Below are 16926 nucleotides of genomic sequence, written 5' to 3'. Positions count from 1 at the left end.
AATTGTATTTTTTTCTTATTGTTAACTTTTGAGAGTTCTTTATATATCCTTTAATATACATATATATGTGTATGTGTGTGTGTGTGTGTGTATATATATAATTGTATTTTTTTCTTATAACGTCTGAGAGTTCTTTATATATCATGTCAGATATATGATTTGCAAATATTTTCTTCTGGTCTGTAGCTTGACTTTTCATTCTTTTAACTGTGTCTTTTGAAGAGAAAAGACTTGAAATTTTGTTAACTGCAGCTTGTCAAATTTTTTTTGAGGCTTGTGTTTTTTTGTTGCATCCAAGAATTCTTTGTTTAAGCCAGGGTTCCAAAGATTTCCTCCTGTGTTTTCTGCTGAAAGTGTTATAGTTTTATGTGTTACATTTTTATATTTTGCATTTAGCCTCTGTTGTTGCCAATGAGAGGGCTTTTGTAAATCTGATATTCATTACAGTGTGTGCTGTCTGGTTTAGATATTTTTCTCTGGCTGCTTTAACTTTTTTCTCTTTGTCTTCAGTATCTACTGTTACTCACCTTTGTATGGATTTATTTATTTTATCTTTCTGGTGATCAGAACTTCTTCAATCTGAGGATTTGTGTGTTTTGTTTATTTTGAAAAATTCTCAGTCATTTTTTAAAAATGTTTCTAATATTGCCTCCTTTTTTTCTCTTGCATCATCATGAAAGTCATATTAAATATCTGTTGAAATTTTCCCTGCATCCTTTATGTCTCTTATCTTCTTTTTAATATTTTCTACTCATTTCTTTCTCTGTGTTTCATCCTGGGGACTTTTTAACATATATTTTTGAATTCTTTCTTATACTATGTCAAATCTACTCTTTAATCCATTGAATTTTTAAAAGATTTTATTTATTTATTTGACAGAGAGAGGTCACAAGTAGTCAGAGAGGCAGGCAGAGAGAGAGAGAGGGTGGGGGGAAGTAAGCTCCCTGCAGAGCAGAGAGCCCCATGCGGGGCTTGATCCCAGGACCCTGAGATAATGACCCAAGCCTAAGGCAGAAGCTTTAACTCACTGAGCCATCCAGGTGCCCCTAATCCATTGAATTTTTAAAGTTAATGACATATTTTTAATTTCTAGAATTCCTTTTTAGTTTATTTTCAAATAAACTAAAAGATGGTTGGTGCTAATGGAGTGAGGAGCTGTGGGTAAAATTATAAAACGGGCAAAGTTTGCCTTTTGTTCTCCAGTTTCATCTTTTTGCTCCATTGCTTCTTGTTCATTCTAAGAGTTAGGATCATGTGGGGTGATATATATATAAAAGGTCTTTTTATGTCCTGAAGTGTGTTATCATCCAAGTATATTGCTAATATCTAGTTGTGTTTTCTATATTCTGTGTTCCCCTATATAAAAACCATTCTCTGGGAAAGGTCGGCCAAATTCATTTATGCCAAGATATAAATAACCGACAGGGCTCTCTTCCAACAATTTCAGCATTTTTACAGAACTCTGTAGCCTCAAGGATTTACTGGGTATTATGGAATTTAAAGGTTTAACCCGACCTTTCACAGTAGTGTGTTTTTGAGCAGATCCAGTATAGAATGAAACCAGCGGAGGCCCAACTTAAAAGTGAGAAAAACAATGCCTGTGTAATCTTGGCTCAGTTCCACTGGGACTTACGCCCTAATCCAGGTGAACAGAGATGCTCCGTGCTGTCCCATGTCCCTGGCAGCTTAATTCTCCATAACACCCACTTTCTGTCCTGGAGATTCACAGAGGGGCACAGATTCCCGTGGCCGAGAGTTGACCACGTGGATGTAGAGGGAACAGAAAACCCTCCAAGGGCTGGATTCTTACATTGGGAGGGGAAAGGTATTCCTCGCAGCAGTGGCTGACACTGTTTCTCTCTCTCTCTCTCTCTTTCTCTCTCAGGTTTTGCCTCTCCCTTGGGCTGTGTTCCCTTCCACTGTGACTCTCACTGCCACTCGCAGCTGTCAGGGGGCTATGATCCCTGTTCCCCCCCCCCCACCCCATGCAGCCATGGATGTCTTTTCTTGTTCTCTCAGGAAAACACAGCTGCCCCAAACTGGTGTTTTCAAAATGAGCATTGCTAAAATAGAAAGAGAAGCCAAAATGAAATAAAAAACCTGTGACTAGCTTAAAAAATAATCATGAAAGCACAGGGTTCTGACTTGAAGACTGTCGTTAGAAACACATCTCCAGGGTGCCCGGGTGGCTCGGTTGGGCAACTGCCTTCAGCTCAGATCATGATCCTGGAGTCCTGGGATCGAGTCCCACATTGGGCTCCCTGCTCAGCAGGAAGTCTGCTTCTCCCAATGACCTCTCTCCTCTCGTGCTCTCTCTCTTTCATTGTCTCTCTCTACCTCTCAAATAAGTAAATAAAATATATTAAAAAAAAAAAAAAAGAAACACATCTCCATTCAGACTCTTTGCTTTTCAACTCTTCATAGCCACATATAGCTAGTGGCCATCGTATGGGACAGCAGAGCGCTGACTCTCCATCCGTGTTTGAGCTCAGGAAGCGGGCACCATCATGCCTCATCTCCAGGGTGGGCAGAGAATGGTTTCTTGTGGGACTGATTCCTGCCCCTTCTCTATATTGCTGGAAATTGCTGGGCAATGGGGCATATCTCTTTGGTGCAAATGTTATTAAATTTAGTTGCGTAGTTAAATTATATTTAATTAAAAAATGTAATATTTCTAGACTAGTTTAACACTAATGTAAGTATGTGAGGACATACACACACTAGTGTTAAACTAGTCTAGAAATGTAAAGTCTTCAAGAATATATTATTTATGAAAACTATTTCTTTGGAAATAATTGAGGTTGATACTGCAATCAAGTTGAACTCTGGTAAAGAGAACAACTCAGACAGCAGCAATGCAGAAGAAAGTAGAAACAATAATGATGATAAAGGGGCAAAGGACTCTGAAAAGCCAAAACTGGTGGAGGATGGATCAGATGAAGGTCTGAACTTTGTTCAACATCAGGCAGTCCCTGACTGTTCAGGTAGGATAATCACTAGGGGATTGGGTAATGACAGTGACAGATATTATAGTTCAAATATTAGAGTTACATGTGTTTTTTATCAGCTGGGTAGAAATAATAGTTAAGAGGCATACCTTTGTGAGCACCGTTTTTTTTTTCTTTTGCCAAAATCTTAGCATTTTTTAAAATTTCTTTTCAGTGTAACAGTATTCATTGTTTTTGCACCACACCCAATGCTCCATGCAATATGTGCCCTCCTTAATACCCACCACCTGGCTCCCCCAACTTCCCACCCCCCACCCCTTCAAAACCCTCAGGTTGTTTTTCAGAGTCCATAGTCTCTCATGGTTCATCTCCCCTTCCAATTTCCCTCAACTCCCATCTCTTCTCCATCTCCCATGTCCTCCATGTTATTTGTTATGCTCCACAAATAAGTGAAACCATAGGATACTTGACTCTCTCTGCCTGACTTATTTCACTCAGCATAATCTCTTCCAGTCCAGTCCATGTTGATAACAAATGTTGGGTATTCATCCTTTCTGATGGAGGCACAATACTCCATAGTGTATATGGACCACATCTTCCTTATCCATTCATCCATTGAAGGGCATCTTGGTTCTTTCCACAGTTTGGCGACCGTGGCCATTGCTGCTATAAACATTGGGGTACAGATGGCCCTTCTTTTCACTGCGTCTGTCTGTATCTTTGGGGTAAATACCCAGTAATGTGAGCATAGGTTTTTATTTAGAATAATGTGGAGTCCTTAAAAACACTTAGAAAAATGATGAAATTTGTGAAATAATGAATAAGATAAAATGAAATAATGAAACACTTAGAAAAATAATAAAATATGGGGTACCTGGGTGGCTTGGTGGGTTAAGGCCTCTGCCTTAAGCTCAGGTCATGATCTCAGGGTCCTGGGATTGAGCCCCACATCGGGCTCTCTGCTCAGCATGGAGCCTGCTTCCCTTCCTCTCTCTCTGCCTGCCTCTCTGTCTACTTGTGATCTCTGTCTGTTAAGTAAATGAATTAAAAAAAAAAAATCTAAAAAAAAAAAAATAATAAAAACACTTAAAACACTTAAAAACACAGAAAAATAATGAAATTTGTGAAATAAATAATAAAATAATGAAACAGAAACATAACTGAATAAAATTGTTATTGTGGTCATTTTACATTAATCAAGTAGAAAGTGTTTCTGCATTTTATGACATGGTTTATTGATCTTTTTGATGACTAAATTATGCAATAAAATATAGCCTGTAATTTATACATGACTTCTTCAGGATAATCCATTTGATTTTAATAACTTTTAGATTTTTAATGAACCCTTTTTTTCCCCCTGGTTATTAAGTTAATACTCGTTGGAGTGAATTAGAACAGCATTTCCAAAAATGTGGTCTGCAGAGCCCTGGGGGATTGCTGGGACCCTTACAGGAATTTTGCAAAGTGAGACTACTTTCATCATAATACTGATATATCAGTAATATAATTCATTGTAATACTGAAATAATGCCATTTGCCTTTTTACCCACTGAATGGACATTTGCAATGATGGTACAAAAGCATTGGTGAGTATAATTGCTGGTGCTTTCTTTTGCATGAATAAAGGCAATGTATCCCATAGTTCTGTAGTAATTGTGTTCTTCATGACCAGCCACTGGCAGAAGAAAGAAACAGCCAGTGCCAGTCAAGAACATCTTTGATGGAGCAGTAAAAATTATTAATCTTATTGAATCTTGCTTTTTCAAATATACATCTTTATAATTGCCTGTGAGGTAAAATGGCAGGTATATAAAGCAATTCTGCTGTAAACCAAAATGTGAAGTTTGTGTTGAGGAATAGTACTTGTATGATAGTTGAAATTGAGAACTGAACTGGCCACTTTTTAATGGAACACCATTCTTATGCAAAAGAATGACTGACAAACAAACTATTATCATTTAGACTTGAGTATTGGCAGCCATTTTTTTAAAAGATGAAATGAGCCTGCTACTTCAAGGAAAATAATTGACAGTATCTTTTGTCAATGATAAAATTTGGGCTTTCAAGTGAAAATAGAATTTTGGAAAACTTGTGTATGCCATTCCAATATTTAGACTTTTCTGATAAAATATGATGATGGTATTAACCAATGAGATTTTTAAAAATACTAAATATTTAAACAGATTAAAAAAATATTTTAAATATACCAAAATGTGTTAACATTTTAAAGGTCTGCATAAGTCAGTGAATTATCATTTTCTAAATGACCAGTGCAGGGTAAAAAATCCATTCAGTATGAAAGATAAATGCATGGATTTTAATAGGACAAATACAAAAAGCTCACTGATACAGTTATAAATTTCACATTATAACTACTCTTTAAGAAAATACCCCTTGTTGAGTTTTGATATAGTATCAAAGAAGAGTATCCACAATTACCTGAGAAAGTTATTACATTTCTCCTCCCCTTTCCAAGTACATGTCTTTATGAGGCCAGATTTTCTTCATATACTCTTAAGTGAAACAAGAGATTGCAATATAATATACAAGTAGATTTGAGAATCTAGCTGTCTTCTATCAAGCTAGATATTAAAAATTTAAAACAATGCCATTCTTCTTAATAATTTTTTGGAATATGTAGTTATTTGTCATAAAAATATTATATTTATGTTAATATGTAATTACCAATAACATTATTTTTAAGTGAATAAATAAATCTGTATAATATTTTTCCATTTTTATTTCTAAAATGTAATTATCAATAGATGTAACAAACAAAAGCTGTTTTGTGTTCTCAATAATTTTTAAGGCTACAAAGAGAAGCAGAGGTCATAAACTTTGAGAACTGCTGACTTAGACTATGTCTGGGATGTGATTAGCTCTCAAAGTTGGGCTGGGTGACTCAGGATCACAGTTATCAGGAAATGAGGCATTATAGTTGAGATTAGCTGTTGGCCCAGTTTAAAGATTTCATTTATTTTATTTATTTGAGAGAGAGAGAGAGCGTGTCCTTGTATGGGCGCAAGCCGGGGAGCAGCAGAGGGAGAGGGACAAGCAGACTCTGTGCTGAGCGTGGAGCCCAGCTTCCTGATTTGATCTCATGATCCTGAGATCATGACCCAAGCCAAAATCAAGCCTCAAATGTCCAACCCATTGAACCACCCCAGGCACCCTGCTGTTGGCCTAGTTTATGCTGTACTTGTTTCTGTTGTTTCAGAACTGCATGAGTTCCTTCATGCATGAGTTCCTGCCATATAGTCTACCTATATTATATGGAGGCTGAGAGTGCTAGGATTGGCAGTGAGGGACTAGAACTAACGGCTCTTGCTTTTGAAATAAGTAAGCAATAAAGTTTGCAAAGCCTGCTTATTAATAAGATCAGTATTCTTTTTGGATAAACTAATTCTCTTTTGGAGATAATCTTTTCCTTGAAGAGGAAGTGATACACGTTATAGAGAAACACACTGGACTCTCTGGATTTTAAAAAGTTGTAAAATTTGATCTTTCTTAGCAGAGTATGCCTTTTTTTCTTTTTTCTTTCTTTCTTTCTTCTTCTTTTTTTTTTTTTTTAAAGAATGTGCCATTTCTAATTATCTAACCTAGAACGGCTGGGATTGAGCATTTATGCTCATTGGCAGATTATCATCTTTCATGGCCAAGATATGGAAGGAACTCAAGGACACTTAATGGGGAGTGGGAAATACATGCTTCCAGTTATGGAATTAATAAGTCATGGGAATAAAGGGCTCAGCATAGGGAATTCAGTCAATGGTATTGCTTTATTTTTTTTTTCAGTCAGTGGTATTGTAATAGCATTATATGGTGACAGTTGATAGCTCTGCTTGTGAGCATAGAGCATGTTATAGAGTTTTGAATGCTATGTTGTACACTTGAAACTAATATAAAATTGTGTGTCAATTATGCTTAAATTTAAAAATTTTTAAAAAGGAAAAAAGAAAAGATCCGGTTATTTCAACTTGAAACAGAGATAAATGTCTATTTCATAGGGTTGTTAGATAATTAAATGAAAAAAATACATGTGAAAGTACTTTGTAAATCAAGATATGTGACACCAATGTTAGTTATTCTTGTGAGCCATAAACATTTGTTGAATGAAAGAACAAATAGCAAATAAAACACAAAATAAAACTTTATGGTTGTACTAAACTTCAGACTCATTCCTACTTTCAACACAATATAGATGAACCCGAATTAAAAGAATTAGATTCTCAACTTCAAGATGCTATTCAGAAGATGAGGAGGCTTGATAAGATATTGGTGAAGAGACAATACAGAGAAAAAGAAATTAAGAAGCAAGGTCTAGACATGAGAATAAAGCTGTGGGAAGAACTCAAGGTAAGGAATGTTTACCATATGCTGACATGGAAGAAAGTTTCCTTTAAGATGAGTAAAAGCATGGACTATGGTCATATCAGTGTGGTCTGCCTTTATTGATTTATTTTGTGGAAGTAGGACAGTGGTGCATATATTTCCATATTGGGTGGTGGGTGAGGGAGATAGTTTTCTTGAACTCGACAAGGTAACTTAGCAGCATTCCAGATTTCAGGCACTGTTTTGACATGTTCATTTTCCATGGACAGCACGGTAGACCTCTCTTCCTGGTTTCAGGCTATGGAATAGAATGTCATGTGGCGCCTACATTCGAGGATGTATGTCTGCTTTTTCTTCAGCAAGTTTACAGTTTGGAGATAAATTCATAAATATACCAGACATTTAACCCTCTGATGATCATTATTATTTGAGTAAACTTTTGTGACCAGGAAGTGGGGAGTTCACTGTGTCATATGCTGGTCAGGATCTCTTAGAAGCTGTGAAGTGCTTGTTGTCTGTGACCACGCTGTATTTGCTTCTGTCTCAGTACATTTCTAGTGCTCCATTAATGTTCCTTGGCCTTCTTGGACCTTTTATTCTCTGTAGTATTGAGAGGTGGAAGTTGACCAGATGTTTGTGCTGACTTGATGTATAGCCATTGGTTCATATTTGAACTTTGCCCCTTAAAGGAGAGCGCTTTTAAAGTAAGGAGTATTATAAAAACAGATTGGTTGTTTTTGATAAATTCCTCCTTGATTAGTTGATTGACTTAAAGGAAATTTCCTAGATGATAATATGAATTAATAAAGTAATTAAGAATACATTTGTATAAGACTCCCAGGCAGGCCACGGGCTAAAAAGAAAGCACCATACAAAATGCAGTGCTTTAAACTAGAGCAATGATTTGTGTAAATTTTAGCAGAAAAAGTTAGTCTATCATTTATTCTTATTGAGTCTCATCTCAAAACAAATTTTTACTTGTTTGGAAATAAGAATGATGACTGGACCCATAATAAAATACAGCATCAATCTTGAAATGTCTGAAACTGTAATTCAATGATGTACCTTTAGGTTACTAATTAAGACATATTAAACAGAAGCTGAAGAAGATATAACCAAGATAATCGTTATGTAATGATAGACATATATTCTAACTCCATTTGAGACTATTAATTGCTAGAATTTTGTGGGAACAGGAACATTAATAGATTTCCTAATTAAAGAAATACAAATGAATCTTGTTTGTATGTACACAGTTTGGAATCCATAGAATTTAAAAAAAATTGATGAGTATAGTTGCCTTCTTTTTCCATGTTTAAACTTGTTTCTCTTTTTTTAGTCTGCAAAAACTGGTGAAACTTTGCAAAGTAATGAGGAGATGGAAAATACAAAAAAGTTTCTAGCTTTGACTGATGCATCAGAAGAAACTGCCGGTGAGTAAAATTTGTCTTTGTTTTTATCTCAGAGTCATAGATTATTTGGATTAAAGTAAGATTTCCAGTTCATCTGTTTTTTCTTTTTCTAAGCCTAACTGTTCTTTAGGGGAAATGATCACATTAGGTGGGATTATATGGAACTATCTTGAGTGTAGAGACGTTTCGGAGGCTTCTAGGGTTTGTATCTGCTCACAGGTGTGGGGGCAGCACAGTGAAAAACTGGGAAAGAGACAAAGTGTGTTTGCCTTTACTTCTGTGCCTCTTAGATACCTCTAGGCACCCAGTCTATGCAGACCGTCTCCTAACTGCCTAGAATCCTCCCATGGAGGGTCCTACTCAGGCTTCTGCAACCCCTTTCATAAAAACCCATTACTGATTTGTTCTATTGGCCTGTTCTCTTCTAGTCTTGCTTTTGAGACCGGCCGATTAATTGTGCACGTTTTTACATTCCCACCTTGTATTTATGTGTACCTATGTTCCTTCTTTTCCTCCTCCTCTTCCTTTATCTTCTCTTCCTCCTTCTTCATCTGCAGAAGTGTTATGGAGTCTGGTAATGTGTAACTTACTTAAATGGTGGTAAAAATTTTAGGGATTGGGAAGCAGTTGATATATTTTGGTGGGCCACTTTGCAAATCCTTTAACCTATGTCACATAAGTGGTTCTCCGGTACTGCTTGGGGGTAGGACCGACTCTGAGCAAAGGCCTCTGATTTCTCTGAGAATCCTGGGATCCATCTGTCTTTTGCAAAGTGAATGTCTAACATTGCAGAAGCCTGAGAACCTGATTCAGACTTCTGTAGCTGTTTAGCATGACCTTTGATATGAATGAAATTCCATCAGGTTGTTTCTTTCTGGATCCAGGATTGAGACCTCAGAAACTGCTTGGGCCTGAGGGATTTGGGTTTGGAATATACCAAATGTTTCTCCCCAAGAGGGTGGGTGCCTATCTGAGTTGCCCTTTCTTATGACTAATGACTTTTTTTTTTTTTAAATGAGTCTTTCTGAGTTTCTCCTTGATAGCTCTCTATCTAGATTGGCCTTATCGAAATTTAACTTTTATATATCCTAATTAAAACACCAGTGGGGCACCTGGGTGGCTCAGTGGGTTAAGCCTCTTAAAAAATTATTTTTTATAATAAATCTTTTTTTTTTTTAAGATTTTTAAAAAATTTATTTGACAGAGAGAGAGAGGAGGAAGCAGGCTCCCTGCGGAGCAGAGAGCCCGATGCGGGGCTCGATCCCAGGACCCTGGGATCATGACCTGAGCCGAAGGCAGTGGCTTAATCCACTGAGCCACCCAGGCACCCCAATAAATAAAATCTTTAAAAAAAAACCAAAACACCAGAAACTCTTTGCCTGTTCAAATCATAGATCATTTACTCTCTGCTTCTTCTATTTTGTTATAGAAATAACACATAAGTAATCTGTATTAGAAAATATTGGTAAACAGGAAGAAAAAAAATCACCAAAATTCTTAACTTGCTGAGATAATCTTTCTTAATATTTTTGCTTACTCTTTATCTTTTCAGACATTTTTAGTGCAACTATCCACGTATATTTTAAAAATTAAAATGAGATCAAATTATATATATTGTATTTTGTGATTGGTTTTCTCATTTGTATCTTATGAGCACCTTTAGCTGTCAGGAAGAACAAAGCTGTGCGGTAGTTAGTTTCCAAGATGTTTGCCATCAGTTCCTTCCCTCTAGGTATGTTCATTACAGTCCTCGTAGAGGGGCAGAGTTTACGTCTTCCTGTATTTTCAGGCTGGGCTGGGCTGGGCTGGGACTTCTTGAACCATTGGATTACAGCAGAAGTAATCCTACACAAATTCCACCCCTAGCCATTAAGAGGACTAGCAGTTTCTGCTTCTCTTCTTAGAAGGCTTACTCAGAGGAAAGCCATCCATCCTGTAAGGCGTGAGACAATGCTGAAGTTGCCGTGCTTTGAGAATGTCCAAGCAAGCGACATGGAGAGGCTACACGGAGGGAGTGATGCTGGCCAGTTCCCACCTAGAGTGAGTTCAGTAGTGTCCCACCAGAATTCATGTCTCCCTGGAGCCTCATAATGTGGCCATATTCAGAAATAGCATCTTTGCAGATGTAATTAGTTAAGATGAGGTCATACTGCATTAGGTGGCCCCCCCCCTTTTTAAAAAAGATTTTATTTATTTATTTGACAGAGTGAGAGATCACAAGTAGGCAGAGACTCAGGCAGAGAGAGGGGAGAAGCAGGCTCCCTGCTGAGCAGAGAGCCCGATGAGGGGCTCGATCCCAAGACCCTGGGATCATGACCAGAGCCGAAGGCAGAGGTTTTAACCCACTGAGCCACCCAGGTGCCCCCAAGATTTCATTTTTTGATGGCTGCATAATTTTCCATTGTATATATATACCATGTCTTCTTTAACCGTTCATCTCCTGATGGACATCTAGTCTCTTTGTATAGTTTGGCTATTGTGGACATTGCTGCTATAAATACTGGGGTGCAGGTTCCCCTTAGGATCACTACATTTGTACCTTTGGGGTAAATACCCAGTAGTGCAATTGCTGGGTCATAGGGTAGCTTTTATTTTCAACTTTTTGAGGAACCTCCATACTGTTTTCCAGAGTGGCTGCACCAGCTTGCATTCCCACCAACAGTGTAGGAGGGCTCCCCTTTCTCCACATCCTTACCAACATCTGTCATTTCCTGACTTGCTCATTTTAGCTGTTCGACTGGTGTGAGGTGTATCTCATTGTGGTTTTGATTTGTATTTCCCTGATGCCGAGGGATGTGGAGCATTTCTTCATGTGTCCATTGGCCATTTGTATGTCTTCTTTGGAGCAATGTCTGCTCATGTCTTCTGCCCATTTCTTGTCTGGATTATATGTTTTTTTGGGTGTTGAGTTTAATAAGATCTATATAGATCTTGGATGCTAGTCCTTTATCTGATATGTCATTTGCAAATATCTTCTCCCTTCTTGCTGGTTGTCTTTTGGTTTTGTTGACTGTTCCTTTGCTGTGAAAAAGCTTTTTATCTTGATGAAGTCCCAATAGTTCCTTTTTGCTTTTGTTTCTCTTGCCTTTGGAGACGTGTCTAGCAAGAAGTTGCTGCACCCAAGGTTGAAGAGGTTGTGTGTTCTCCTCTAGGATTTTTTTAGTATTAAAAATTTTTATTTAGTTATTTGAGTGAGAGAGAAATAGAAAGTGCACATGAGAGAGAGCACAAGCAGGGGTGGGGGAGCAGAGGGAGAGGGAGAAGCAGGCTCCCCGCTGAGCACGGAACCCAACGGGGGGGGGGGGGGGGCTGGGATTATGACCTGAGCTGAAGGCAGACCTTTAACCAACTGAGCCACCCAGATGTCCTACTCCTCTAGGATTTTGATGGATTCCTGTCTCACATTTAGGTCTTTCATCCATTTTGAGTCTATTTTTGTGTGTGGTTTAAGGAAATGGTCTAGTTTCATTCTTCTGCATGTGTCTAATTTTCCCAACACCATTTTTTGAAGAGACCATCTTTTCTCCATTGTGTATTCTTTCCTATTAGTTGATCATAGAATTGAGGGTTTATATCTGGGTTTTCCATTCTGTTCCATTGATCTTTGTGTCTGTTTTTGTGCCAGTACCATTGTGTCTTGAGGATGACAGCTTTGCAATAGAGATTGAAGTCCGGAATTGTGATGCTTCCAGTTTTGGTTTTCTTTTTCAACATTCCTTTGGCTATTTGGGGGGTCTTTTCTGGTTTCCCTTGTGATTTTCTTAATAATATTCTCTTTTCTCCAGCTTACTCTATTTAAGAATACAGTGTATAATACTTATAACATATAAAATATATGTTAATTGACTATTTGCATTATTGGTAAAGCTTCTAGTTAACAATAGGCCATTAGTAAAGTATTTGGGGAGTCAAAAGGTATACATGGATTTTTGACTACGTGGGGAGTCAGCACTTAACCTCCATGTTGTTCAAGGGTTGACTTTACCATGATCAACGCTAAGAAGGTAATGTTGGTATAATATTATTAACTAAACTATAGGCCTTCTTAAAATCCCACCAGTTTTCCCACCTGTTTCCTTTTTATTTTCTAGTTTCCAACCCAGGATCCCATTTTGCATTCAGTTGTCATATTTTCTTAGTCTCCTCTAATTTGTGTTAGTTCCTCAGTTTCCCCCTGTTTCTTATGATCTTGACACATGTAGAGAGTACTTGTTAGCTCTTTTGTAAAATATCCTTCAGTTTCAGTTTGTGTGATGTTTCTCCTCATTTAGGTAGAGGCTATGCATGTTTGGCAAGAATACTCCAGAATTAACAGGCTCTCACTCAGTCACACTCAGGGTACTGAAGGTTAATGTCTTATATCACTGGTGATGGTAACCTTGAAAACTTGGGTTAAGCTAGTTTCTGCCAGGTTTCTCTATTGTAAAGTTACTAATTTTCCTTTTATAATTAATAAATATCTTGGAGGAGATACTTTAAGATTATGCAAGTATCTTGTTTTTCCTCAAACTTTTGTCCACCAGTGTTAGCATCCATTAGTAGATCTTGCCTGCAGTAATTATTATTGCTTGGCACTAAATTTTGGGTGATTTTTTAAAATGTAACAGTAGACATCTGTAATGATTTATATCAGCATTTAAAAATTTTTGAAAAATTTGGGTATAGTTGACACACAATGCTACATTCATTTCAGGTCTACAACATGGTCACTCAACAAGTTTGTACGTTATCCTGTCTTCCCTACAAGTATAGCTCCCATCTGGCCTGGAACATCACTATTGCAGTATCATTGACTATATTCCTTATGCTGTGTCAGCATTATTTTTAATGACTTCCTACATGGATGTACCATAATTTATTTAACTAATATTCTGCTGTTAAACATTTAGATTATTTTCTTTGTTTTTCAGTTTTTTTCAATTATACAGAAGGCTGTGATAACCTCCTTGGGTAATTATTCTTATTATGACCTGCAATAATTGAAAAGTTAGGTTGAAAACTAAGTTGAAAAAATGGGCCCCCAGGAGATCAAATCCCTAGATCCACATCAAATCCCTAGAAGCTGTCAGTATTTCCCTATTTGGAAAAAGGGTCTTTGCAGATGTGAGTAAGTTAAGGATTTTAAGATGAGGAGATAATTGTGGATATGGAGGAGGGCTCTAAGTGCCATCATGAGGACCCTCATAAGAGGAGGCAGGAGAAGAAACACACGGAAGAGAAGACCATGTGCAGGAGGAGGCAGAGGTTGGAGACCCACCAGTGGATTTAATAGTTGTTTTAAACTTCACTTATTCAAAATAGAGTTACAATTTGTATCTCTGTGATAATTAAGGAGGTTGAATATTTATTTTTTTAGCCATCTTGTGAATTACTTGTTCTTTTGTAAAATGAGGTGCTCCTTTTTATTGATTTGAAGGACTACTTAATGTATTAAGGATACTACTTCTTTGACCATAATAAATACCAAAAACATTTCTTTTCTAACTAATTATTTTTAGTTTTGTGGTATTTCTTTGCTCACCCAAACTTAATATTTTTTGTTTAGCTAAATCAGTCATTTCTTCTTCTTCTTCTTTTTTTTTTTTCATTGATTGTTGCTCTGCTTAAAAAGACCTTTTCTAGTATAAGATGACATGAAAATGTACCTGTGTTGGGCTCCTGGGTGGCTTAGTTGGTTAAGCTCTGGCTTCAGCTAAGGTCATGATCCTGGGGTCCTGGAATTGAGTCCCACATTGGGCTCCCTGCTCAGCAGGGATTCTGTTTCTCCCTCTCTCTCTGCCCCTCCCCTGGCTTATGTTCTGTCTCACTCAGTCCCTCAAGTAAATAAATAAGATCTTTAAAAAAAAAGTGTACCCGTGTTTTCCTTTAGTATAGTTATTATTTCATAAAAAAGTAAAATATTAATCTAATTAGAACTCATTTTGTTCTGATATATGAGGTAGAGAGTTGATTTGATGATTCCCCCTCCATTTTGTTAGCTAACATCAAAAGATCAGAAATAACAGAAATAAAAGCAATGAATCACCAAAGTAGTAATCAGTAAAAGTTTATTGTGCACACATCAAAAAGGCAGCTTGTAAACTGGGAACACTAAAACCAAAACATGAAATGAGGCTCAGGGACATTTTGTTATAAAGTAGAATGGTTACTTCATATCAATTTTGGAGAATACTTGAGGTTTCACTTATGATTTCCAGAGACATAAGCAAGAGATGACCCAGGTCAAGTTAGCCTTGCAAAAGAAGCTAAATTAAGTTTTGTTTATATGACTAAGCTGGTTTTGTCTGCTCAGATAATTTTTAAGGCTTGTCTCCATTTGTTTTTTTTTTTAATTTAATTTTTAGAAGATTTTATTTATTTATTTGACAGAATGAGAGCACAAGCAGAGGGAGAGGGAGAAGCAGGCTCCCTGTTGAGCAGGGAGCCCTATGCGGGGCTCAATTCTAGGACCCTGGGATCATGACCTGGGCTGAAGGCAGATGCTTAACCCGCCAAGGTACCTGGAACCCCCCCTCCCTTTTTTTTTTTAATTTGAGAGAGAGAGAAAGTGAGAGAGCACATGAGTAGGAGCATGAGTGGGGGGAGGGGGAGAGTGAGTGAGAGAATCACAAGCAGACTCCCTACTGAATGTGGAGCCTGATGCAGGGCTCCATCCCAGGACCCTGAGATCATGACCTGAGCGAAAATCAAGAGGTGGCCACTTAACTGAGCCACTGAGGTGCCCCAGTCTCATTTGTTTTTTATTTTAACACTAGTTATCTCAGTACCTTTTATTGGATAATCCATCATTTCCTCACTTATTTAAAAATGCTGACTTTATCATGCACTAATTGGGTCTCTTTCCAAATTTTCTATTCTCTTCCATTAATATTTCTATCTGTGCTGATGTCAGTATTATACCTTTAAAAAAATTATTGTAGCTTTGAAATACATTTTATTAGGGCAGGTATATTGTCTTTTTCAAAAAGGTTTTTGCAATAACGTGTTTTTCTTAAGCCTATTTTTCTCTTTGAGAGTTGTTTAGCAGGGAGTCCACTATTCAAGAAAAAAGATTGCAAAGCACCTCTAAGCTTTTAGGTTATAGAATGCTATTTTATTAACTTAAATGTCTGAAGGCTATTGTCTGAAGATAATCTGTCTTGAAAAGTACGATTTCTTATATTTTCTCTTACGTCTGTCAGTAATTCTGTACCTTCATAGAACTAAGACTGCATTCATTTTTCCAAATAAGGAACATGGACAGTATCAGGAATATAATTCTGGATATGACAGTATCTCAGCATCTGTATTTCAGGATGTGGAGCTAAATGCTGATTTCTCTAGTGGATGTTGCATTTCTAAGAGGTGGTACCTACCTCCCATGGTTGACTCTGGAGCAGGAACTGTGAAACAGGATCCATGTAGCTTTTTAAAAAAATTTTTAATTATTTTTAAAATTTCTTTTCAGTGTTCCAGAATTCATTGCTTATGCACCACACCCAGTGTTCCATGCAATACGTGCCCTCCGTAATACCCACCACCAGGCTCACCCAACCTCCCACTCCCCTCCCCTCCAAAACCCTCAGTTAACTCCTCAGAGTCCACAGTCTCTCATGGTTTGTCTCTTCCTCCGATTTCCCCCAACTCCCATCTCCTCTCTATCTCCGCATGTCCTCCATGTTATTTTGACATTAACCTTTCCCGGCATAGAGTTCACTAGCAAATGAACTTTTCGGCCTTGCCGGGCACGACTTTTGTTTTCATTTGTCTTGTCTTCACCATCAGACCAGAACTATCAAATACACTTCACTTTTAAAGCTCATACCATGCGTATTTGGCTTAAACCTGTAGAGCTCCCCGTTATAGCTCTGGAGTCAAGTGACTGCTATAGACCTTGCAGACATTTGCAGTAACGTTAGATTAGTACCAATGTTCTAACATGGAAATTAGCTGGACTTCATGAGCTGAAAGCTGGAGTTACCAGGGACTCGAAACCTGTGTTCAGGGAGAATCACTGGTTTAAACATTATCATGTTAGAGTTTCAATGTTTAGATTTTGAATTCTTAGTCAATTATTATGTATTGGCAGTATTTACTGTGCTCAGAGCAGACAAGATGCAAAAGTAGCATCAATGAAAAGGGACTGGGAGTTAGAGACACTGTTAGGTGAACTGGATGTCTATTGGTTTTCACTCCTGCTGCTGTCTGTAGCTCATGCCAGACTGGTCCCTTCCCAAGGGAAGGGATGGTGTTAT

General features: G+C 37.5%; 1 protein-coding gene across 1 annotated transcript in view; it reads left to right on the top strand.

The window, feature by feature from the left end:
- The window catches only part of FSIP1 (fibrous sheath interacting protein 1), a 188880-nt gene that overhangs the window by 3704 nt on the left and 168250 nt on the right, over nt 1-16926 (top strand). The window contains exons 2-4 of the mRNA XM_046009042.1: nt 2801-2984; nt 7150-7304; nt 8620-8713. Coding sequence (XP_045864998.1) covers nt 2801-2984; nt 7150-7304; nt 8620-8713 — 433 coding nt within the window. The remainder of the gene's footprint in view (nt 1-2800; nt 2985-7149; nt 7305-8619; nt 8714-16926) is intronic.

This window comes from Meles meles, chromosome 6, assembly GCF_922984935.1.
Source record: "Meles meles chromosome 6, mMelMel3.1 paternal haplotype, whole genome shotgun sequence".
In the NCBI taxonomy this organism is placed as follows: Eukaryota; Metazoa; Chordata; class Mammalia; order Carnivora; family Mustelidae; genus Meles; species Meles meles.
Note: the sequence above shows the minus strand (reverse complement) of the source record. Positions and strands in the feature narration are given on the sequence as shown.